The following is a 24,557-nucleotide window of genomic DNA, read 5'->3' as shown; positions in this document are numbered from 1 at the left end:
GAAAAGCAACATGGGAGAGGACTGAAGAGATGTGATGAGGTGAATTTTCTCCAACCATAATCCTTATCATCTGTCTGCTTAAATTCAGTTCATGTAACCAATGAAGTAGGGACATGGCCAAGAAGTAAATACCTCTCAACAGACTGCAAATCAGTGTTGATTAATGATGTGGGGTAGGGAAAAAACCTGGGAATTTTTTTCCAGTGCTTAGATTTTACCATTTCTTTAAAAAAATCATTTTTAGAAAATGTATTAATATATTAGGAAAACTTGAGTTTCAAAGTTAGCTGAATCAATGAAATCATCACTTATATTTTTAAGCAAGATTTTAAATTAAAACCCCACTGCTCATTTGAGATTATTTTTGTATGCGACTATGCTAGATATTTTTGTGAGGTAACACATGTGATTTACACACAGAGTGGTAAAGTAAAATTGCAAATACACATAATAATAAATATATAAGTTAGGTGAGCAGCTTAGATCACATTCCAAGTTGAATCCAATTAATTGTTTCCCCATTTCTGCACACACAATTGTATCAATTTCTTTTTTTGAGCTTGAGATGTTTCCTGCAAAAACTCTAACTGCTCCATCACACTGGGTTGTCATGTTAAGATTCTTGGTCTTATCATGGCGACACATGGTTCACCAATGTGTTCTACATTTACCAGGCAAGAATACTGACAGGCTGAGGACTCTTGTGAAGGAGCTTAGGCTAAGAAAGAGAACATAGGAAGTCTGATAGCTGAGCTGAAGCCATTTCAACCCAGTTCTAGTCCTAGTCTGATGCACTGATAACTACATCATATATTTCATTACAATACCTATGTCCTGCTGGGACATTAAGACGTGTTGTTATTAAATGTAATTCAAATAAATAAAATTGGATCACACTGAAATTAGGGCCCCAGGAAAAAGGTCCAGAATAATGTCCAATTCATAATGTTGCAGCATGTACACGTTACAGAAGACAGAAAATCTATGTTAAATAACTCCCAGGAAGCATTATCAAGCTATCCACCTTTAAAAGAGATTTTTTTTAAAAAAATGCAATTCCTAGGGTTATTGCTGGGTTATTTCATTTGTTAAGCTCACCGCAAGGAAAAAACAACTTACCTAGCAAAGGATGGCTGGAAAAATAAATAAAACGGAGACACACTACATGTGCTGCATAAGTTATTAATCATTCAACAAGCTGAAGTAAAACTATATGCCTCTTTCAGAAGCATCATTTTACTAATAAACATCACTTCTGCTTTTCAGTTCACTAATTAGAAGCAAAGCATGCATAGTTCAAACATACTGGAGTTAAAATCCATGTTGTGTTTAACAGAAAAGCAAATTAAAGTTTATGCTTTTAACTTAATACCAGAAACTTCTCATTTTGAACTCAATATAGTAGTTACCTTCAGGTACAACAACAATATTGTTTGAATGGAGGTACCTGGGAGAAAAAGAGAACATACCAGATGTTACTTTCAAGGGCTGGGTATGAAAGCCAGTTATCAAAACATTTGTATGACAGTATAAGAAACATGAGAAAAAAAAACAGCAGAGATATTTTTCCGGTTCAGAGCTCATAAGGAAAACTGTGATTAACAGGACTGTCAAGTGTTTTTGATCTAAGATAGAATTGCGCTTTCAAACTCTTTCCTTAAACAGATGTCCTCTTCTGTAGTATAGAGATTAGATCAATAATTTCACTTTTGTTAACCGGCTGCTCTGCATATTATGTAACTACCACTGTATACAGGCTGAAATCTATAGCATAGTTAATTGCAACTAGACTAGGCCCATTGAATCAGTGGGGATTTGGTGAGTCAACTGGTCTGTAAGTGCCATTGATTCAATGGGCCTACTTAAGATGCAACTTACTCTAAGCCCCAGGATTTTAGCCATAGTCTCTCATATATTGCTTTGTAGGGAGGAATCCAAAAGGCAGAGGCAAGCAATCAATCCACTTTACTTATGCTAGCATTTACTACTTTTGTTCTGTGTGTAAACATTTTAATGGAGCTATATATTTACAAGATTCCCAGTGTGGTGTAATGGACTTGGACTCTGGAGAACAGGGTTTGAATCCTTTCTTGGCCATGGAAACTCACTGGGAGAGCGGAACTGGGAAAGCCACTACTTAAAAGTAGATCTCAGGAACATGGGGATTGTTTTTTAAAAGTTACAAAATAAGAGCCATCTGCTTTTTAGCTACTCAAGCATAAATTCAAGAGTATGAAATGAATAAAGCTTCAAAAGGTTTCACATTTTGCAGCAAATATTTTTTTCAAAAAATGAGAATACTCTGAAATACTTTAGCATTCAGAAAAATCTTAACATGAAGATTCTTTGGTACTGCGTAGAAATGCTGCTTTAGTTTTTTCTTTTTTAAGAAATGTCAATATTCTACAAAAATAACAACAATAAAACATAGGTCTATGGCCAAACCTAATCAAGGTAAATTCAGATTGCAAGGGGTTAATTTAGAAGCATTGAATGATTTGTGTCTCACTTGGGAAGAGCTTTTCCCCTTTTACTTTTTAACTGTTTTAATTGCTTTAACATAAGTCTATGCTTTTTAACAGTATCTGTTTTAATTTACGTTGTAAGTCATATAAACAGTTTGGATCTTGTAAAGATAAAAAGTCAGACATAAAATAAATAAATTTAGCTTTTGAAATTATTCTTATTCCCATGTGGCATGCGAGTCTGTTTTGGAACAAAAAAGCTCTGGAGTCCCATTTGATACCTAAGGCAGGTCTTAAAATCCCAATCTACAGTATGTTTAATATGGCAGAGGCTGATAAAAGTTTATATAGTGCTCTCTGGTGGGCAATACTTGCAATTACTACCACTTAGGGAGAGATGTCTATGAATTTTCTTCATGCAGAGCTTTGCTAGAATTTTCAAGGGTGTTAAAACAGACAATCACGTCTTTAAAAATCAAGTTATTTTGCTTATCCTAAAGACATTATTGTCATTAAGTCTTGGACTACCATATGAATTCTTTTGGCAGCATTACTCTATCAGGCCTACCACATCAAAAACAAGTATCTCCCACCTTGCTACCATAGGTGTTATTTAACATCTACATAAAATTGCTGGAAGAGGTTCTCCATAGTTTTAAGGTCTGGCACATCAATATGCTAGTAATACCCAAGTGTTTCTCTTCTTTCCACTAACTCCTGTTCAGAACCTGGTCTGCTGTCAGTAATATACTGAAGGAAACAAACAATCTGAAACTCACTCCAGACAAGACAGGGTGCTCCTCATCAGTCAAAAGACAAAATAGATGATAGGGGCTCAGCCAGTACTGGATGGTGTTATATTCCCTCCCTGAAAGGTTAGGTTCACAGGTAGGGGTGTGCTGCTGAATTCAGCCCTGTGCCTGAAAGCACAGATTTCGGTAGTGGCCAGGAGTGCATCTGCACAGTTAAAACTGATGCACGAACTGTGCCTGATCCTTGAGATGTCTGATTTGCCTACAGTGACACACATCTTATTTGTTTGTCGTTTCGGTTACTGCAACTTGTACTATGTCAGAATGCCTTTGAAAATTGTTCAGAAACTTGAGTTGGTTCAATATGCTACAGTCAAACTACAACTAGTTATAGGGAACATATACCTCTCATATTACACCAGCTCCATTGGCTGCCAATCTGTTTCTGGGCCCAATTCAAAGTGCCACTTAATGACCTATGAAGCCCTCTATGGCTTGGGCACCGGCTATTTGAGGGCCGTATCACCCAATATGAGCCTTCTTGATCTTCTGAAGAGACCTTTCCCACCCACACTTGTCTGGTGACGACATGGGAGAGGGCCTTCTCAGTAGCTGTTCCCAGGCTTTGAGATGCCCTGTTCCTAGAAGCAAGGCTAGTCCCTCTTCTTCTTGGCCATTCATCATCAGGCAAGCACCTACCTTTTCAGGTAGGCTTTTAAGCAGTAGTAGGGGCTTTAGAAATCTGCAGTCTGTTTTTATAATGTTTGCTTGTAAATTATAATAGTTTAAAAATATTGTTACATGCTTTATTTTTTTAGTATGTGCTCTATAGTATTTTCAAATAGTGATTATTATATTATTTTAGTTGACTATAAGCTGCCTTGAGTCCCCTAACAAAATACAATAAAATATGCAAATAGAGGATAAACATAGTACAGTGGTGCCTCGCTTAACTAGTACCTTGTTAAACGACAAAACCGCCTGACGATGAGGTTTTTGTTACTGCTTTTGCTAAACGACGATTTTAAAACAGCTGATCGGCGGCTCTCAAAATGGCTGCCCGCTGTGCAAAATGGCTCCCCGCTGTTTTTAGGATGGATTTTTTGCTGCACAGGCACCAGAAAATGGCCGCCTTATGGAGGATCTTCACTGGACAATTAGGTATTTAGCCCGTTGGAACACATTAAGCAGTTTTTACTGTGTTTCAATGGAGTTTCTTCCCCGCTTGACGACGATTTTGCTCTACAGTGATTTCACTGGAACGGATTAACATCGTCAAGCGAGGCACCACTGTATAATTTTCCAACATAGCCAGTAGGGAAAAATCAGACCTCTGGGTGACAGTCCAAAATTTGTGCTATTATGAAGTAATCCAGTTATAACAAAAAAAAGTTTAATTGTCTAAATGGCAATTTGTTTCTCTCCCCAACCCTATTTATATTAACAGGATTACTGCTATTATGTTGCTCTAAGATTCCAACTACAGTATCTACAATCAAATAAGAGAGAGAACGACACACAAAAAGGGTTAGAGAGCATGAGATAATTAGGACAGGAACATTTAATATGTATTTTAAAAGCTCCTGCTCTGGTTTGCAGGGCTTCTAAGAATTATACTCCTTTCAAACATTAATTTAAGGCAGAATTTTCTTCTGACCTCTTCACATAGCCTTTCTAAAGTGCCTTCTGGCAAAAGACGAAGTTCATTACAAAACTCTTCAGCCTTATTATAAAGTAGAACTTCCAACACATAAGATGAAGCAAGATTATCTCTTAAGTAAGATTTAAAATATCTTAAATTTCCCTTGCTTGTGTAAAACTTCGCTTTTCTAACCTACTACTGCCATTCAAAACAAACAACAGTAAAAATTAGTTATGAAAAAAACAGTTTGATAGGAAATAACTGTTTGATATTTCTGCATATGGTGAGAACATGCAGGCGAATGACGCTGAGTGTTTGAGAGATCGTTTCGTTCATTTAGTCGTGTCCGACTCTTCGTGACCCCATGGACCAGAGCACACCAGGCCCTCCTGTCTTCCACTGCCTCCCGGAATTGGGTCAAATTCATGTTGGTCGCTTCAATGTTCAAACATCTCGTCCTGTCGTCCCCTTCTCCTCTTGCCTTCACACTTTCCCAACATTAAGGTCTTTTCCAGGGAGTTCTCTCTTCTCATGAGATGGCCAAAGTATTGGAACCTCAGCTTCAGGATCTGTCCTTCCAGTGAGCACTCAGGGTTGATTTCCTTTAGAATTGATAGGTTTGTTCTCCTTGCAGTCCAGGGGACTCTCAAAAGCCTCCTCCAGAACCACAAATCAAAGGCATCAATTCTTCGGCGGTCAGCTTTCTTTATGGTCCAGCTCTCACTTCCCTACATCGCTACTGGAAAAACCATAGCTTTGACTATTCAGACTTTTATTGGCAATGTGATATCTCTGCTTTTTAAGATGCTGTCAAGGTTTGTCATCGCTTTCCTCCCAAGAAGCAGGCGTCTTTTAATTTCGTGGCTGCTGTCTCCATCTACAGTGATTATGGAGCCCAAGAAGGTAAAATCTGTCACTGCCTCCATATCTTCCCCTTTGAGAGATAGCATGTGACATTTCTTGCTACTGTGCAGGCACTCAGAAGCTGCAGAAAGAGAGTGCCAGAGTCAGTCAGTGTCAGTGCGAGTGAGAGTTTGAATGAACTTTGTGACCGTGTTTCTTCTTCAATTTCTGCTAATAAAATTATTGGTTATTGTTGGGTAGCGTGACTTTTTCAGATATTACTACAGTTACTTTTGTAACAATACATTTTGGCTGAGCTTCAGAATCGGAAAAGTAAAAGAACTGATGCTGCTGATGAGGTTGTATCCTGTTCAAAGCAAAATGAAGCTTCTTCCAGTCATCTTAAAAGTGTTGCCATTGTATCGATGAGTATCTGTCAATGAATAAACCCCTCATGAGACACTTTAAATAAATATTTGATGCACTTTAGGTTTTTAAATCTTGAGTTAAGTCTTGGTGATGCGCGTCAACAAAAAATATTTAAAGGAGGTCTGGGGTAAAGAAAAGGTTAAGAACCACTGCACAAAAACATTATGCCTGTGAGCACCAGATGCTGGTAACATAATTTTCATAATTTTCCATCCCTACTCATGTGTTACCAGGGTCTCCATGATAGCAAAGTATCAACTACACACATTCTAGGCCAATTCAGAAAGATAATTCTTATGTCTTCAACTCCTGCAAAACAAATCTTCTTCCATTCATAGCCCCCAAACACCCAGCAACAATAACAAAGACATACTTGGATAGCTGTATTCCTATAAGGTGTACAAGGCTGATCTTTAAAACTTGGCACACACTATGTTCTCCTAGTAAACAAGTAGGATGTAAATTATATTAAGTATTTCAGTTACCAGTGATAAAGTAAATTGCAAATTCTTTCAACAAATGACCTAGCTGCCTTAGGTTGAATGCAGTTGCACAACAAGTGTTTGGTGTAGAGATACCTCCAAGCTGCCACTTCGGCTCACAATTACTATGCCGAAGTACAGGAGGAGACAGCATAAATAAAATTAGGTCACTGAAAGGCACATCAATTTGGACTAGACCAAGGTAAGCAGCTCTTAGCAAAAAGGAAATAACACAACTCACCCACATACTGCTCTCAGAATCTAAACATGTTTGCCTAGAAAATGCAGCATTTATTTTCAAGAAATATTCTTTGCTGACTTTAATGTATTGCTATAAGTAAGACAACAGACACTCACAGCTCCACAAGGTTTGGAAGTTTCTGGGCAAGGTTTTCAGGCTGAAAGAGAAAATTTTAATGTTTTAGTTCAATTTTAAAGAAACAAACTCTTAACTGCTACTTAGTGAATAAATGCATGAAATTCAAAGCAAAACAAAGGCACAGCTCTGTGCGCCAAAAACTCAAAGAATACCACAAAGTGGAGATTTGACAGCCAAGTCTGCCCTAAAGCCTAGGCTGGAAAAAGAAAGCAAGCATGATTGACACAACAAGAGTAAGAGAATGGCCATTCTCGAAGATTAAAATCCCCACTGAAAATTCCGATTTTGTTATAATAATAATTACATGCCATCAAGTGGATTCCAACTTATAGGTACCATTTTTCAGGGTTTTCTAGGTAGAAAGTACTCAGAAGGGCTTTCCCATTGCCTTCTTCTGGAGGTACCTTTGCACTGTGCACTTTGTCCAAATCTGGCTGTTTTCCTGGGACACACACTTAAACTCTGGCTGTGCAGCCAGACAGCTAACTCATAACATAAGGCAAATAAATAACATAACTCCTATTGGAAACTTCAACAGTTAGCCAGTCTGAAGACTTTTTTAATTTCCAAAAAAGGCAAACAAGATAAAGCAACATATAAGCAACATATTTATTGCTGCATAAGCTTTCCTGAACTAGAAGCCACACATGTGTTAATCTAAGGGACCACAAAACACATAATACATGTGTTAATCTGAGACCACAAAATACTTTGATTTTGTTCCAACAGACTACAACAACTATTGCTTTGGAAACAACTGCACGACTGCACATCTCTAAACAAGACATAGATCTTCTAAAGCATTTTCCCCCTCAGAGAATGTATCAGTGAGCACGGTCACGCAATTTCTACTTGAAGCTTATGGTACTATTCTCTACCTGAGTCTTGTTCCACAAATGGCAGTCAGACACTTTCCCTGTTTATGTTGCTGGAGCTTGACTCCAACATAGATTTTCAAGGACTGTGGTTATTAAGGCAGGAGAGCAAGTCCAGTCTGTGTACTTCTCATGCTCTGATGCACATATGACAATGTGGAGCATCTTCCTTCATAGCTATCTATCTAGGAGAAAGGTCGTGCATGAAGTGACTGTACATTATACTAGATGTGCAGTATCTCTGATTCTAGTTTCACTGGAATAGGACAAATATTTGCAGGTTATTTCAGTACAAAAGAGTCAGTAATCCTTTTCAGGATGGTTTCTTTGACATTTCCAAAACAGAGGACTTAGCATATATATAGCATTCCTCGCAACGAGAAACACTACCATAATTCTTCTGCTTGCCTTCTCCAAAACATCCATGCTACACAAATCATGAGGGTGTTTTCTTTTCACATACTGAGGATTTTATATTAAACATATGAACCACACGAATACCCATCCACTGGGGAATTAGTGCTGAATACGTCTCCCAAAGCACTTTTGTTCAATAGCATCTGACATCCTTGCAATTTGGTACAAATACATATATTTGTAAACAGATGTAAGAGTGTAATGACGAAAGTGAAAATATTGTTTAGTCACATTTGCAACAACTGCATCAATTAAAACTCAACTTAAAGGGGATATTGTACACCTGCTGTTTTAATAAACTCAGGATTTCTTCATTTTTTCTTAAAGAGCAATATAAAACGTAGTATGTTAAATAGAAAGTCTTTAATCTCCATGATCCTGAAGGACTTCACTGAATCTGTTTGGATGAATAATTCATTGGGGCGGGGGGAAAGGCACTATAGGGTGTTCGCCTATTTATTTAATGCCTATGGAGCTAAAAAAAATCAACAGACAACAAGGGACTGATGCACCTAATTCTGTTTCTTCTATGGTCAGCTGACTGTACTAAAATATATTTCTTTCAAAATTTTCAACCAATATGCCATTTACAAATATCTACTTCTGAAACTGCAAATATGTTTAGCAGGACAGGATAATTCCAGTTCTTTTTATTAGTCAAAAGAATTATGGTATAGTTTTGTTAAAAGACAATATTAAGGACATACATGTTTGTTGTCATTATGTACTGCCAAATGACCTCCAAGTTAAGGTGACCCTATTAATGAATGATCTCCAAAAATCTCCTCAGCAGCCCTTCTCAACACTTGCAAACTGAAGCCAGTGGCTTTGCTTAGGATGTCAGTTCATCTCATATTTGGTCTTTCTCTTTTCTTGCTATCTCCAACCTTTCCTAACATTATTGTCTTTTCCAGAATATCTTGCCTTCTCATGAGGTGCCAAAAGCAACACAGTCTCAGCTTCAACATGTTTGCCTCCAGAGATAGTTTAGGCTTGATTTAATCTAAAATCCACTTGTTTGTCCTTCTGGCACTCCACAGTATCCCCAAAACTCTTGTCCAGCACCATACTGCTCTAACCACCCAGATGGGGGTTATAAAATAAAATAAATAAATAAAATATTTCAAACAAATCAAATATTTTCCTGTCAGATTTCTTTACTGTCCTGCTTTCACACATGTACATAGTAATCGGGAATACAGTATTGTGGATGATCTTGGTCTTTGTCTCCAGAAACATTTAAATTTTCAAATGCAATATAAATGCTAAATAAGAGCAGATTAATAGAAATAATAAAGACAGAAAACACTATCCCAGAGTTATCGGACCAGTCTTTTGAATCTTCTTTACTCCATGAAATAAATGACTCTAGTAGTTACCTATAACTTCTTGATGGCTTCAACCAAGAGGATTCTGTAACATGACAGTTAAAATGTAGTCATGTCTCCTCTATGGCCACATTCATATCACACATCCTGTATCTAGGATGCAACACTGTATCTAAGAGCTCACCCTGCAAATCAAATGTCCCTTCCTGCAAAATAACTTCCTTCAACCAGAATAATAGGAAATAGTATTTTTTTAAAAAAGTCTACGCCTCCACATGTTCATTTTCTACACATAGGGTCCTTCCTAATCCTGAGAGAACATTCGGTTATGCCAGCTTTCACCTGCTGTCTGAAGTGGTGCAGCTCAGTGAACACTAGATCTTTAATGAAGACACATTTCTAACCGCACTGCAGGAGTAGCAAACGAAATGGCTTTTAAAACAATACAGCTGGAACAACTAAATCACTATTTTAAAATCCATTTCTAACGTGATGATTTTTTCCCCTCATACTGAGGTTTGCTCCATGGTAAGAGGGTTTGTGGTCAGCATTTTGCAAGACCATGCTTTCTAAAGTAACTCAATGAGAAACAGTGAAAGACTAATATGAGCCAATGTCTGATGTTACTATTGGGAAAAGATTTAATCCTCACCATTGGACACCCCTACATACCTCATTGTATAGATTCCCATGTAAGTGAAGAGGTGTCATTCACTTCTTTGAGGGGGGGAATGAAGTACTGCATGCAAAACAGCATCTTCCACACAAATCCTACCCATCACAATGACAAGCATTTTGTTGGTTATTCAATAATAAGCCATACCAAGGTGGTCAATGAATTTCTTTTCATATACAGTCTCTCCAAGTACTGCAGACCTTCATCCTTCAGTAGTTCTAAAGGAAACTGATGCAGATTCCGGTAGTTTAAGAATAAGTTCTTGTGCCTTTCTAGCTTTGCCTCTGATATGGTTTTGCAGAGTTCTGATGCCATGGCAGGTTCAGATCCAGCCACCATAATAAAACTTTACATGTTGTAGAAGAAGGCCATTTCTAATAAGGAAAAATGAAAGACAAACACTTTTTCAACAACAATATTAGTTCTGAATGGTCCAATAAGATATTGTGTAATATCTCTTACATTTCTGTAATTTTGGGGAACCACACAGCTTTTTCCTTATTCTCATTAAATCATTTCTCAAGGTATTGGGTTGGATCTGCTTTGGTGTTGCTTATGGTTTTTTTGTATGGTGTTTGCATGATTCTTTTTGGTACTGTTGTTAGTTCTGATACTGCCTTTTAATTATGTAAGTTGCCTTGGAACCTTTTAAGGAAAAAGACCAGGTAAAAAATTGTACACAATGATAAATATCCTGTAATGATTGTCAAATTGGTGTTACCCATCTTTCTTTTTATTCAGTACTCTTAGTGTGCTTGTTTCTTGTTGATGATGGATTTGTTTTGGTTTTAATTATTTTTCCCTACTGCTTTCTGCTTATTTTTATTGTTACACGTTGTATTTGCTTCATTTATCTGTTAACCTCCCAGAGTAGTGCCTTGCACTAACTGGGCAATCTAACCGTTGAAGTAAGCTATAAATTAAAATAATAAATAAATACATTAGCTTTAATACTGTCTTTTAAAGATGCAAGCAACCTTGGGTCCTTTTTAAGGAGCAAAGTGGGGGTAAAAATATTATTTTAAATAAATAAATAACATCAAAATTATCTTAACTAAAAAAACCGTTTTGACTAAAAAACAGAAAGGTAAAATTTCCATTTTTTTTCCTGGAAAAAAAAGTATGCATGTAAAGTTGACTGGATCGACTTAGAAATGGAAATTTCATTTTTTTTTCACAAAAAAAATTATTTCCCCCTTTTAAAAAATAGAAATTTTCGGAAATTAGACATATCTCTAAACGACGGTCGTCCAACCGCACCGGGGTCGGTCCTTTGGTCCCCCGGCTCTTGTTTAAATCCGGCCCAGGCCCTTCGGGGAGAGAAGCGTGAAGCGCGTAACTTCCCTCCTCGTCGCTATAGCAACCACGCCTTTCTACGAAGAGCGGAGGGAAGAAAAAAAAAGCCAGGGCTCCCTCTTCGCCCCCTAACCGCCGCTCCCTCCTCAGAGGACGAAAAAAGGCCTCCCCGCTTACCTGCCTTGACCGCCTGAGGCGACCGCGGGGCGTGAGGGTGACAATTCTTTCCCCCCCACACACACACATACACACACCGGCGCGCGCAACAGGAGGGCAAGGGAAAAAAAAACAACGGGTCGCGAGAAGCCCTCACGAACATCAACATCCGGGGATTCGGGGCGGGGCAAGGGAAGAAGAAGGAGGAGGCCAGAAAGAGAAGGCGCCGATTGGAGGAGAGAGAGGAGGGGGAGGGCGGGGAGTCGCGGTTCGCGCGAGAAAGGCTGCCTGTCAATCTTACGCGGGCGGGGCGGAGCCGGCGCGCCCGCCTTTCCTCGCGCCGCTCGCCAACGGACACACAAAAAATACCAACCGCCGAAGGAGGCGGGGCAGGCCCGTGACGCTCCGCCCCTATTGGGCGCTCGGGTCATTTTTTCCCCCCGAAGGCCACGCCCACACGCTCCTCTTCTCTCTCTCTCTCTCTCTCTCTCTGAGGCGGTAGGGCAGTCCTGAGGGGAATGAGGGCATAGATCTATATTATAAATCGCCTTGGGTCCTTTTAAGGAGAAAGGTGGAATAAAGATATACCCCACGTACATGGGTCCTTTTAAGGAGGAAGTCGGGGTAAACATACTTTAAGTGAAATAACCATTAATAAATATATGCTTGGCACATTTGTATAGCTCAAGACAGTGTTCAGGGCAGCTTTCAAACCCAGAACCCAGAATTGCAATATAATATATAACAATGGTGGAGAAAGCCATCAGCGCAATAAAGTTCCTTAAACGATCTGCAGCAGAAGAATATCAAAGCCGCGTCTGTATTAACATTTATTTTGGTTAGCCCTAGGGCTTGCTAAAAAGAAAGAAATAAAGAAAATAGGTGGATTTGCTTTGGAGTTCTGAGAAATAGTCTCTCGTTTCCTGACAGTTAAAATGAGTCTGCAGGAGGAATATAAAGAATACTCACTATTTTAACTCTTCATTCTGTTTTATTAAAGCTCCTTAAAAATAGCTGGCTGAAGGTAAAATTAACATTTACTTTCTGGTCTTGATGTCACCATTTTCTCTACAGGACTGCCTGGGGCAGGTCAATCTGTAAAACTTCCCACAACAACAGAGTTACGACTAGGTTCTGCTTTGTTTATATCCTGTTGCGCAAGCCAAGTGTAAAAATGAGTGATGGGAAATCTGATCTTGCAAGTGGTAAGAAGACAGGGAGTTATTCCTGTCCAGCAGCTGGCATCAAACCATGTGAAGACCTCATGCAAGGCATGCCAACCTCTTCTCCATAGTCACTGTTATTCTTCACTCTTAAAAGCAAGAATAAATGGGAGATGTTGAACCCTGTCCAGCAATTTCTTATTTCTATAATCTTTCATGGTTCTTTCCTTGGTGCATGCTGTCAAGTCAATTCTGACTCACGGCAATCCTTTTTTCCCAGGGTTTTCCAGGTAGACAGTACTCAGAAGCAGTTTGCCATTCCCTTGATATGATAGGATAACACGTTTCAAATACTTGAAAGGCTGTCATACAGAAGAGGGGCAGGATCTGTTCCCAATCATCCCAGAGTCCACGACGCAAAACAATGGGCTCAAGTTACAGGAAGCCAGATTTTGGTTGAATATCAGGAAAAACATCCTAACTGTTAGAGCAGTACGACAATGGAACCAATGACCTCCGGAGGTGGTGAGTGCTCCAGCACTGGAGGCATTCAAGAGAAATTTACCTGGCAGATATCCTTTGATTTGTAGTCCTGCATCGAGATGGGGGGTGGACTTGATGGCCTTAAAGGCCCCTTCCAACTTCACTATTCTATGATTCTGTTTTTCTTGTGGAACTATCCTGGGACTGTGCAGTTTGCTCAAGGCTGGTTCTTCTGAAATGCCCAATGGGGAAATGAACTCCAGCCCTTGGCTTCACAGCCAGATACCTGACTGACTGTTCTCTCCAGCCAGCTAATTATTTGCAAATTTGCAAATTGCAAATAATATCTGTAATCTCGAACTGTGGGTGTTTTATAAGCCTATTCGACAGATTTTAGTTCTTGTAGATGTCAAATTCATGTTACATTTCTTATCATTTTCCTATTAGTGCGGCTATAGTAGGAAGGAAGGAAGAGAGAAAGAGAATTATATTTTAGATCACAAGAGGAAATGAATGTTTTCCTTTAGCCATCTCCTGTAGACTTAAGACATTGTTTTATTATGGAAACACCCAACCGCTTCTTTCATAACTTTAACATCTGACGTTTTCCACAGTCTCACCCATTGTGAACTGAAAATGAGTCTGGTCAAATTTCCCTGGCTTCCCTTTTACACTATTCTGCTCTACAAAGGTGTTATAATGACAAAAGGTTATGATTTTTAACATTACAATCCTCTCTTCTTCCAAGTTTCAAAAAAATAAAATCCACTTACTTTTGTTCTAAATGTTTGATAGGATTACCATGAGAATGAAATAATTTGTCTTTTCAATTATATATATTTGCTTTGCTTTTCCAGTAAATTGTACGTAGAAGGATCGATAATTGATACATTCACACTCTCATTTTGCTTATGTTGGCAGGAAATTTCCCTGTCTCTATTTCATTCGTATCACATACAACATTATCATATTCTTATTAAAAATGCCTCTTTGTTTATCTTTGCAATGTTCAGATTATCTTGCCGAAAAATGGAATGGTTATAACTTTGACCATTAAAAATAGATGAACTGTCAATGTTGTTCAAATGGATTCCAGTGTTTTAAAAGCCAAACTTTAAACAGTTCTTCACAATGGAGAGCAGGTGGCGCTCCTCCATACCTAATGGCCAATAGTAGGCACCATTAGGACTTTTTACAAAATAATCCTGGGAGTCCTGAATTTACTCATGGCTCAAGGGCTCCGGAAGGGCTGTTGTTTTGTTTTAAACACGTCATTCTTGCACAAGTGAAAATTGTTCCTTCTCTGCAGCTATATGCGTGCTTTGCTTTGCTTTATATGTCCAAGTGAGGAAGAATGTCCGTCCAATTCACATATACTGTACTGTACATATTTAGCAACCTTTGCTCTCAAGTGATATGCAGCTTACCTCATTTTTGTGAGCTGCACAATAGGTGCCAAGAAAAGGCTGAGCAATGTTCAAAGCCTTCTGTTTTCAATGTACCAGAGAGAGAATTAAATGCAGGCAAGCTAAAAGTAGGATGACCAATCAGTGGTGCAGGAGCCAACTTCATTCCGATCTAGGTACTCCGAAAAGTTCCAGTTGGGGCATCTGAAACCAGTTTATGATATGTCTACAATCCTTACTAGTAGAAGATCCCAACTTTATTAAAACCATGGCCTTCCATGAGGGAAGTGGCTAGTTCTGGCTAACAGGCTGCTGTTTGCAGAACAAACTGTTACCCGAGAATGCAAACGTTGAACACCCCTGAACATGAGAATAGAGGGGGAATTGAACTGAAGATTTAAAAATCATCTGAAACCAAACCACAGGACTGTCAATGCAAAAGGAAAAGTGACTGTAACTTTTCCAACGACTGGCACAGATGCGTCTTTTTTTAAGGACAGGGGCTAATCCTGAAATCCTAGGCAAATTTTGCTGGCAGGAGACTCACACAGGAGACTCAGTTTCTGACTAAGCCTGCCCATGAGTGCACTCCGCACCCCAAGCTGCAGTTGCTTTCCAACTCATCTTCCCTGCAGTATGAAAATAAACCAAGCTCGGCATGCCGAAAAGGCCACTGACAGACTTTATACTAACACTTTCTCCGAGCACAGAAAAAAGCCCTGAAGTCATTTCACTTTTGTTTACACATTTTACATAAACGATATTCGGATAGAATCTCTTGTAAAGGGAGGGCAGAGTGTTCTTCACTGTAAACCTTTAAAGGCCAACATGTAAAACGGAGGTGGAGATGGGGCCGCCTTGTTTGGAATTGTTTAGCTCTCATTGCCATGCCTTTTCAAGGTTGTGTACTTCTGAAAGTATTCAGCGGCAGACTCTGCATGTCCCATGACAAATACTGGAAGGGCACTTTATTTAGCTACTCTCTCCTACCACTGTTTGCAGCAGGTACAGACTCTAATAGGAGGTTGTATTTTACAGCATCCTTTGGAAGACTCAATATTTCAGGCGGAGGGGGGGGAGACAGAAAGAATCCTGCATGGTCCTTCTAGAATACAAATGCAGGAGTAGCTGATACCTTTATTACACCGCTAATTTTTTTTAAAAAAAATTGGAGTCAGCAAGCTTTTGTGGGCCAAACCACTTCCTCAGGCTGCACATCTATATTTTTAAGGGGTCTAATAAAGATATCACCTGCTGCACTTGTATTTAAAAGACTCTGTTGACCTTAACATTTTTTTTCCAATTTAAGTCTCTCCAGTTATTCTGAAACAGTAGCTTTCAACTTCCTCAGACCTAAGACTCACCTTTAAAGTCTGTGCTCAACATGGGGCTGTTTAAATGTTTTTCCATATACATCCGTCTTTCTCTTTTACTCTCACTGTGGCCTAAACACAAAGCAACACCCAGGGACGCCCACGCCTTTCAAAATGGTCCCTTCTCTTCTCCGTGGTAAGAGGCCTGGCTTACCATGGAAGATGAGAAAAGGGTGACCTCTTAGAATAATGCCTGCTAATGAACAGGAATGTTGGCACATTTTTGGATCTGACTTGGAGTTCAAGTCCAAGTCTTTGGTACCAAGCCCTGAGTCCATATTAAAAATAATGGTGTGAAAGGCAAGGAGGCACTAATCATAGACTGAGTAGCTGAGCAGGTGTATTCGTCCTATTTCCATTCCAAGAGAGACAAGGACCCTCCCCTCCGCATGATGCAGTTTTGAGTCATTGGAGAATTGCAGTTTGTAAATACACCTAGAAGGGAGTAAAAGCTAAAAAGCAAAGCATGCTGCTTTTATACAGCTCCATAGCAGTTAAAGTACTTTCTGGGCAGATTGCAATTTAATTATGCAGGCTACACATTCTCCCTCCTCCCATGAGCTGGGTAATTTACCAACCTGGGAAGGATGGAAGGTTGAGTGAACCTTGAGGCGGCTACCTGGGATTGAACTCAGATCATGAGCAGAGTTTTGATGGCAGTGCTGCAGTTTAATCACCGTGCCGTAAGTACTTGTCCTGACCCCTCCAGGAGACTCCCTGCCCTAGAACAAATACTGATTTGATATTTTTGATGACACTGGGAGCTTCCATGTGAGCAGGATCCTCTCTTTTCAGATGTCTTGGCTAATTTGTGGGAAATGCCATTGCAGAGTGAGCAGGTTTAAACATGTTTACAAACCAGGATTCTCAGTGCCTTGGATGTCTATTGCTGTACTCACTTTTGGATTGGACTTCTATGTTGCTGTTATGTGCCATCAAGTCTCCCCCGACCTACGGTGATCCTATGAATGAGACACCTCCAGAATTTCCTGTCATGTAAAAGCGTGCTGCTTTTCATATGTATATCTCTGCTCAACTTTTGCAAAGTCAAGGCAGTGGCTTCCTTTATTCCTACATTGGCCTGTATCCGTTCAACTAGAGTAGAGCCATTGGAGTAACTGCATATTTACATTTCTGTAAATCACATTGGTTCAAAGCCTCTGCTCTCCTATGCTTGGACAATGCCAGTTGGTGCAACATGTATGGCTGTACCTATTTTGAGGACTGCGCTGTCAGTCTGTAATTAAATGGGATACTCTGCATGTACTCTATGAAATGTGTTAATTGTCCTTGCCAGTATCTTTTAGATGCCAAATTGACCTGTGACCTTTAAACAAACTCTGGGACAACAGATGCTGGCTCCTTAAATGAAACAGCCCTTAAGGAATCAAGGATCCATAGCTCTCATTTTGCAGAAGATGAGATCTGTACGGTCTAGTTTTATCAGCATTGAGATGCAGCTTGCAATCCTGGTTTCTGCACACCTGTCGAATCAACTGAGTATTATTGAAAGTGAGTCCAGTGTAGTGGTTAAAATCAGGGCTGATTCTGCCTAGAGGTCACGTGACCTCTACATTCCAGAAGAAAATCTGCAGCTCTCCCTGCTTTGGAAGATGTCAACCAGTACTAAAACTGTGTAGCCTGTATAATTGAATTGTGAACCGCCCGGAGAGTGCTTGTAGCGCTATGGGGCGGTATATAAGTCCAATAAATAAATAAAATACAGTAAATAAATAAATGCCCATCTGGTCAACTTTCGTAGAGGGAGTTGGGGTTGAGGGAAATAATCATATTGTCATTTACCTAAAGGCAACAAAAAGCCCACTCAAGATATGGTTAGTATGTCAGAGCAAGGGCCAGAGGGTACATTATACGCAGCCCATCATTAGAACTGAAATCACATTCGTATTCCAGAAAGGTGATTCTGGCCGACTTTTGGGGCACAGAAATGAGAGATCAGATTAGCAAATGAAGAATGCCTGCATTTGAAGACCAGTTGCAAAGCAAAGCAAGCTAATTTGCAAACTACTGGAGGCAAGAAACATGCCCTCTGTGACAATCACACACCATCAGCGCATCTACGAAATGTCCACTTTAGCGGAGACCCAGCTTGTCCACAATGGGTAACAAAGCTGAGTATCCGTGGGTGCACTTCTCCCTCTCAACCTAACCTAGTTCACGGCGTTGTAAAGACAAAAGTGTTGCCAGTGGTGCCACTGGAGAAAGAGCAGAAGGAAATAAATTTAGTTTAGAGCCATAGGGTTGCATAGTTGGCTGCCTCGCAAGCCAGGACCTTGGCTATTCCAGGAGACCTATTGGCTGTTCCCAAAGCAGGAATCTCTTCCAGTCTACTGCTTTAAAAGAAATTGAGACTACTGTAAATGGCTTAAACAGCTGCCCCATTCAAGGCCCTGTTTTTAACATCTTTTTGCATCCCATTATTCCCACAGAGGATTTTATAAATGCTGAAGAGGTCCATTGGCTACAAAAACTTTGAAGGACTTCAGCCTTGAAGTGGCAGAGACATACTGGCTCCTGGCAGTGAGGAAGGGGGGGAGCTGGCAGGGAAGCACATATTTGGCATTCAGTACATTCAAGAAGGGAAAATGTTCCATACACCTAGCAGAGCTGGGCAATTAAGACATTTTGAATACAAGCTCCACCCTGGCAGCATTTGTCTTGCTGCTGAAGCTGTTTTGTGAACTGAGGAAGGGAATAATCCAAGAGGAAAGGAGAACTGCTTCGTAGAAAGATACTGAAATTCCAAGCTGGTATGACTGTGAACATTTATGTACACCCAGACTGCAGCTTCCCTTTCTCCCTGCCTCCCGTGTGTTTACTACTTAACACATTTGAAATAGGACAGTCTACAGCTCAGTGGTTTAAATAGCTGGCTGTGGAGCCGGAGAGTTTGATTTTCCCACTCTGCCTTCTTCGAGTAGAGCCAGCCTGTGTAGCCTTGGGCAAACCGCACAGTCCCAGGGCGCCCCTAGAGGAAGAGAATGATAAACTACTTCTGAGTACTCTGTACCTCGAAAACCCTGAAAAATATCTCCATAATTCATGATTGACTTGTTGACACTCCATTGTTGCTTGTTTTGTTTCAGTTTTGAAAGCCTGTCTCTATTTAAAGCGTATAGACTCGGATGTCTTCACACGTCTAGTCCGAAGCAAGATCTATTGAGTTCAATAGGAGACACTCTCAAGCAGAGGTGGTATCGGTTACTTTTTTGGGACGGCCGCTCTCAGAAGCCCCCACCAAGCTCTGTGAAGTCATGGAGAGCGCAGAACTGCAATTTAAGAGAAAGATTCGTAGAAAGGGTAGCCAGGTTAGTCTGTTTGCAAGCATTAAAAGTGCAAAGAAAATAAAGTTTTTTTTTAAAAGACAAAAACATGGTGGCACTTTAAAGACTTTAATTTTTTTTTAATGTGAGCTTTCATGGACCACTCCACTTCATCAGACGTAAGAAGACTAACCTTAAGCCACAGCATCGCTTCTTCTTTGCCTGCAGAAGGTAACCCACAGATCCTAGTGATCTCAACCATTAAAGCCAGCACCCTTTTATCAAACAGAAAAGCTACGGTATCTTTCAGCTGCCTCTCAGCAGTTCCCACAATTATGACTTAACGGCAAAGTTCCACTGGAACAAGAGGAAGTGTCTTTCCAGTATGTTTTCTGGTTTGGCCTTACAACTATTTAGTAAATCAGAGATTATCTGCTGCATTACCAGGCGGGTTAATTCTCATGGCGAGGGAGAGCATTCGGTTCACACGGCAGTTTGCCCAAAGCAGAGTAAACTCTCCTGCCCATGAAGCCTTTTAAAGTATTACAGCTGTCCCTGGAACTCCTTGTCGAAGTTTGTTGTCCTGCTGCTAATGTGTCTATTTTTATATTCCCCTCCAGGGGCTGAGATCCTGAAAACTTTGCAACATACTAGACGCATGGGTATTATTTGTGGCATTTGGAGTTTTTTTTTTTTAATGGTAACAACCACTGGGTGCAGCAAACAGGTCAACCTCTGCAGAAGCTAACATTATTTTTCAGTTGTGCTGAAATATCCTTTTCCTCGCTGGTTTCCTTGTCGTTACTTCGCACGAAGGGAAGTGGACAGAATGGGAGGGATGCAATTAGCACAATTAGGACCTTTAGAATTACCAGTCTGTTTCCTGTGGTCCAAGCAGACAACCCCGCCCCCAGTTTAAATGCCTTGGATTATAGATTATCTGTGTAGACAGGCAACCATATTAGGCACCACCATCATCATCATGTGCTAACAAGTCAATTCCGACTTATGGTGACCCTTTGGAGGCCTTTCCAGATAAGGAATACCCAGAAGTGGTTGAGAATTCCCTTCTTCTGGGAGCACCCTCGGACTGTTCAGCTTGCCCAAGGCCACACAGGCTGGCTGTACTCCCAGGAGGATTGAATACTGGCTGATAATTCCCATCTTAAATATATGCTGCAAAACAATGCAGACTGGTTAATTGAACTAATGAATAGGAGGTAACTGAAAATTTAGAAAGAAGTTAAGAGAGTTCACAGGTTGTGTGAATCTACGGCACAACTGACTGAAAGATCTCAGGCGCATCCCTTCCATGCTCCTGTAGTCTCTCTTTTACAGAGGTGGTAGCTTCATGTGGTGGCGCTGAGGGTTAAACCGCAGAAGCCTCTGTGCTGCAAGGTCAAAAGACCTGCAGCCGTAAGATCAAATTCACGTGTCGAAGTGAGCTCCCATCGCTTGTTCTGGCTCCCGCCAACCTAGCTGTTCGGAAGCATGCAGAATGCAAAATGCTAATAGATAAATAGGTACCACCATGATGGGAAGGTAACGGCGTTCCGTGTCTAGTCGCGCTGGCCACGTGACCACGGAAGATTGTCTATGGACAAACGCTAGCTCTATGGGTTGGAAATGGAGATGAGCACTGACCCCTAGAGTTGGACATGACTGGGCAAATTGTCAAGGGGAACAATTTATCTTTAGCTTCATGGCAAACCATGTTTTCCATGCAGAAGTTCTCCGATCTAACTCTCAGCACCACCAGGAAGGGCTAAATAAGAATCTTCCCTTTAAAGATCTCTAAGGTACCAGCTATTATCCTATCTTGTGATAGCAAATTCCATAAATTGTTATCATCAACAATTACAGTTCACAACCATCAAGTAAATGTTAGGTGATTAAGTCCATTTTTTCTAAATGAAGGAAATCTTAGGAAAACTGCATAATTTCCTTTTATCCAAATAAAGGAAAACTTGTAAAGCATTCCTCCTGGATCTTCTGCTCACTTGTGAAGCATGATCATGCAACTCTATTAATTAGGAGAATTCAGAGAACAGCATTGATATTTTGGCTTTCAACTCTCCAAAGCCCCAGACTGCACAGCACACAGTAAAAGATAATGGGACCGGTTGTTAAATGCATTTGGAGAATCAAAGGTTCTCAATCATTATTCTAAATCGAATGAAAGCTATCTGCTTTCATGGGAGAAAACTAAAAGGGGTATACTGAGAAACCTCAGAAAGCTAAGCTAAACCCAATTGTGGCATTAGCCTTATTCAGTCATTTAGTTTGCATATAGAACCTGCCCCTCCAATATTGCTCTAGCTGTAGAAACAAAATAATCCAAAGTGATAGAGGTATATCTACTCGTGTATTCTCTCCACGTGAACCACGACTGGACAAACAAAATAATCCGAAGTGAGCTGGGGTTCAGATTCACACATACAACAGCCTCACTTTTTTGTTTGCATGCTTAAAGTGATTATGGAGAGAACAGAGCCAGTGAGCTGCTTTGCTTATACAGTACAGGGATTCTACATATGGGCTGAATAACTAACAGGGTTTTGTTGTTGTTTAGTCGTTAAGTCATGTCCGATTCTTTGTGACCCCATGGACCAGAGCACACCAGGCCCTCCTGTCTTCCACTGCCTCCTGGAGTTGGGTCAAATTCATGTTGGTTGCTTCGATGACCCTGTCTAACCACCTCGTCCTCTGTCGTCCCCTTCTCCTCTTGCCCTCACACTTTCACAACATCAAGGTCTTTTCCAAGGAGTCTTCTCTTCTCACGAGATGGCCAAAGTACTGGAGCCTCAGCTTCAGGATCTGTCCTTCCAGGGAACACTCAGGGTTGATTTCCTTCAGAATGGATAGGTTTGTTCTCCTTGCAGTCCAGGGGACTCTCAAGGGTCTCCTCCAGCACCACAATTCAAAAGCATCAATTCTTCAGCAGTCAGCCTTCTTTATGGTCCAGCTCTCACTTCCATACATCACTACTGGAAAAACCATAGCTAACAGGGCTACCTTTTTCCTGACAGACTTGACTATTGCAGTTCATTTTGTCCCACTGGACCTGATAGAAGCCTTAATTGTTGGATTTACCCATTCTAAACAATCTTACTTCCACTACCCCAATTCAACTGCATATACTGGGTTTATGATATCAGTGTTATCAAAATTATTTTGACTTCACTGAAGTTCTAGTACATATGGAGCATTATAGCTTAAGAATGATGGGCCAAACCCAAAAAATCTCATATCCACAGGAATATTTTGTTCTCCATGAATGGAACAGTCAGTAAGGCCTCAATACTTTATTACCATTAAGGTCTCTTTTCCAATTAAAAAAAAACCAGACATATACTGTATTTCTTAATGAGAATGAATTTTTTTATATATCTAGTGCCTAGGATTATAACCCTAAAATGTTAGTCAATCATCATCTTCAGATTTTATATTCCAGGGCAAAAGTGTTAATCTCAACTGCAGTAGGTCCACCGAAATCAACAGGATTTATGTTACCTATGGCTAATAAATCCCATTCGTTTCAATAGTTCTACTCTAGTTGGGATTAACATTGGATTTCGCTTTCAGAGTACACAAATTATGGAGTACTTATTTGTATTCTGTCCTGCATATCAAATGCTGAACAGGAGGAGAAACATTTGATGTGTGTTTTCATTCTAAACCTCTCCCTCTAGAGCAGCCCGTTATTTTAAGATCTATGATCCCTAGCAAAGTTAGTAGGAAACATAAGTCACGAAACTGTCTTCTGGGACATAACAAATGAGTCATAATGTTGGAAAGATCCCAAGGTCGCTATTGTATACCATAGCACACTAGCAAAATGACAAGGCTTCTGGATTTTTGTCTCCTCTAGTAGTGATGCCTGCAGATCACTGATCTAACCACAGAAAAGATGATGCTTGAAGACGAACCATTTTAGATTTGGCAGTGCATTAATGTTACCAAAAATGGTGTTTTGGGAACTCCAGCAAAGCTTTCTCTTTCCCTCCTATCTTGCAGAAATTTGCAACACAATGAAACACGTCTCACTTTGCTTCAGGACAAGCTGTCAGAGATAACAAATTTACTCAACAAACCCCATGACTCCTTAAAAGGGAAAGGAAGGCAAGACAACTTTTTGCAGAACCGCCATCTCTGCTTGTGCTGTGTCAGATTCAGCACTGGCAGTTTTAAACTACAATCCACTGCAAGAAGAGAACTGTGGCCCGCCTTGTAGATGCTTCAAATGCATAGAGAGGCTCAAGTTCAAGTCTCAGTAGCAGCAACAGCAACTGAAGAATCCCAGGTAGCAGAGTGAGAGCCAAGAGTGCCTCAGCTGGTTGATAAGGAAGATAACTGCATAAGCTTCCAAAACATTGACTCATATATTCAGAGTCCCATTTCCCACATGTGCTTTCCAATTCTTAGGGAAGATGTATGTTGGGGGGGGGGAGGGAACACAGATCTACTCAGAAAGGGGAGATAGGAACCATCCTCTTTCCAAACATCACATAACTCAGGAGCTCTAATGCCTTCATCTAAGCAGGCATCAGTTATAAAAATATCTGTAAAATCTTTTCTTTGCCTTCTTTTAAAGGCCTGGTTGAGAAAGCCACCCCTGTGGATTCAACGCTGGGTGGTTTTTCAAACGGCCCTTTAAGAAGAAGCAAAGTAAATATTTTATAGACATGTTTATAACTAATGCAATGCACCAGCGATAGTCCATACACAGTCAAAAACATTATTCTGCCCCTGTGTCAAGAGCAGAGGAAGTGATTAATTTGCCAATATCCTGAAGTGGCTTGACTTTTAAGCCACTTCACGATCTTGGCAAATTCGAACCAAAAGGCTTGCTTTGGATTGGTTCCAGTGAGCACATGCATTGGAACTGATCCAAACCAGTGCACTCCTGCCAAAAAAGCAGGAGCCCCTGATATGGGCTCCCAAAAATACACATAGGTCCATTGTGGGAGTGGGCTTCCCCGCTCCAACCAAGATATCTAATCACAACCTTTAAGAGTGAACCAGACCGTTCCTGCAGTGGACCAAATGGTGGGTTAACACCCATGTAATCAGGCTCACTCTCTCCGAGTAGTCTGACATTGATCAAA

The 24,557-nt window shown here is 40.3% G+C and overlaps 1 protein-coding gene and 1 long non-coding RNA gene across 11 annotated transcripts in view; one reads left to right on the top strand and one right to left on the bottom strand.

The window, feature by feature from the left end:
- Positions 1-12,099, bottom strand: part of LRRC28 (leucine rich repeat containing 28) — a 39,680-nt gene extending 27,581 nt beyond the window's left edge. The window contains exons 1-5 of one of the 10 annotated variants that reach the window (XM_078381124.1): positions 11,762-11,873; positions 10,436-10,662; positions 6,971-7,011; positions 4,875-6,135; positions 1,410-1,447 (exon numbers count right to left, since the gene is read on the bottom strand). Coding sequence is in view for 8 of the 10 variants with exons in the window: in XM_072982218.2 (XP_072838319.2) it covers positions 1,410-1,447; positions 6,971-7,011; positions 10,436-10,627 (271 nt within the window). In the remaining 2 variants the exon portion in view is untranslated. Of the gene's footprint in view, positions 1-1,409; positions 6,136-6,970; positions 7,012-10,284; positions 10,663-10,750; positions 10,866-11,548; positions 11,678-11,761; positions 11,944-12,041 lie in introns of those variants that run through there. The other 9 variants (XM_072982218.2, XM_020781760.3, XM_072982217.2 and 6 more) reach the window with 9 other exon arrangements.
- Positions 5,402-24,557, top strand: part of LOC144584632 (uncharacterized) — a 53,546-nt gene continuing 34,390 nt past the window's right edge. The window contains exon 1 of the long non-coding RNA XR_013539007.1: positions 5,402-5,476. This is a non-coding gene — a long non-coding RNA (uncharacterized LOC144584632). The remainder of the gene's footprint in view (positions 5,477-24,557) is intronic.

Source organism: Pogona vitticeps, chromosome 12 (genome assembly GCF_051106095.1).
Source record: "Pogona vitticeps strain Pit_001003342236 chromosome 12, PviZW2.1, whole genome shotgun sequence".
In the NCBI taxonomy this organism is placed as follows: domain Eukaryota; kingdom Metazoa; phylum Chordata; class Lepidosauria; order Squamata; family Agamidae; genus Pogona; species Pogona vitticeps.
This window is presented reverse-complemented; position numbering and strand designations above follow the sequence as displayed.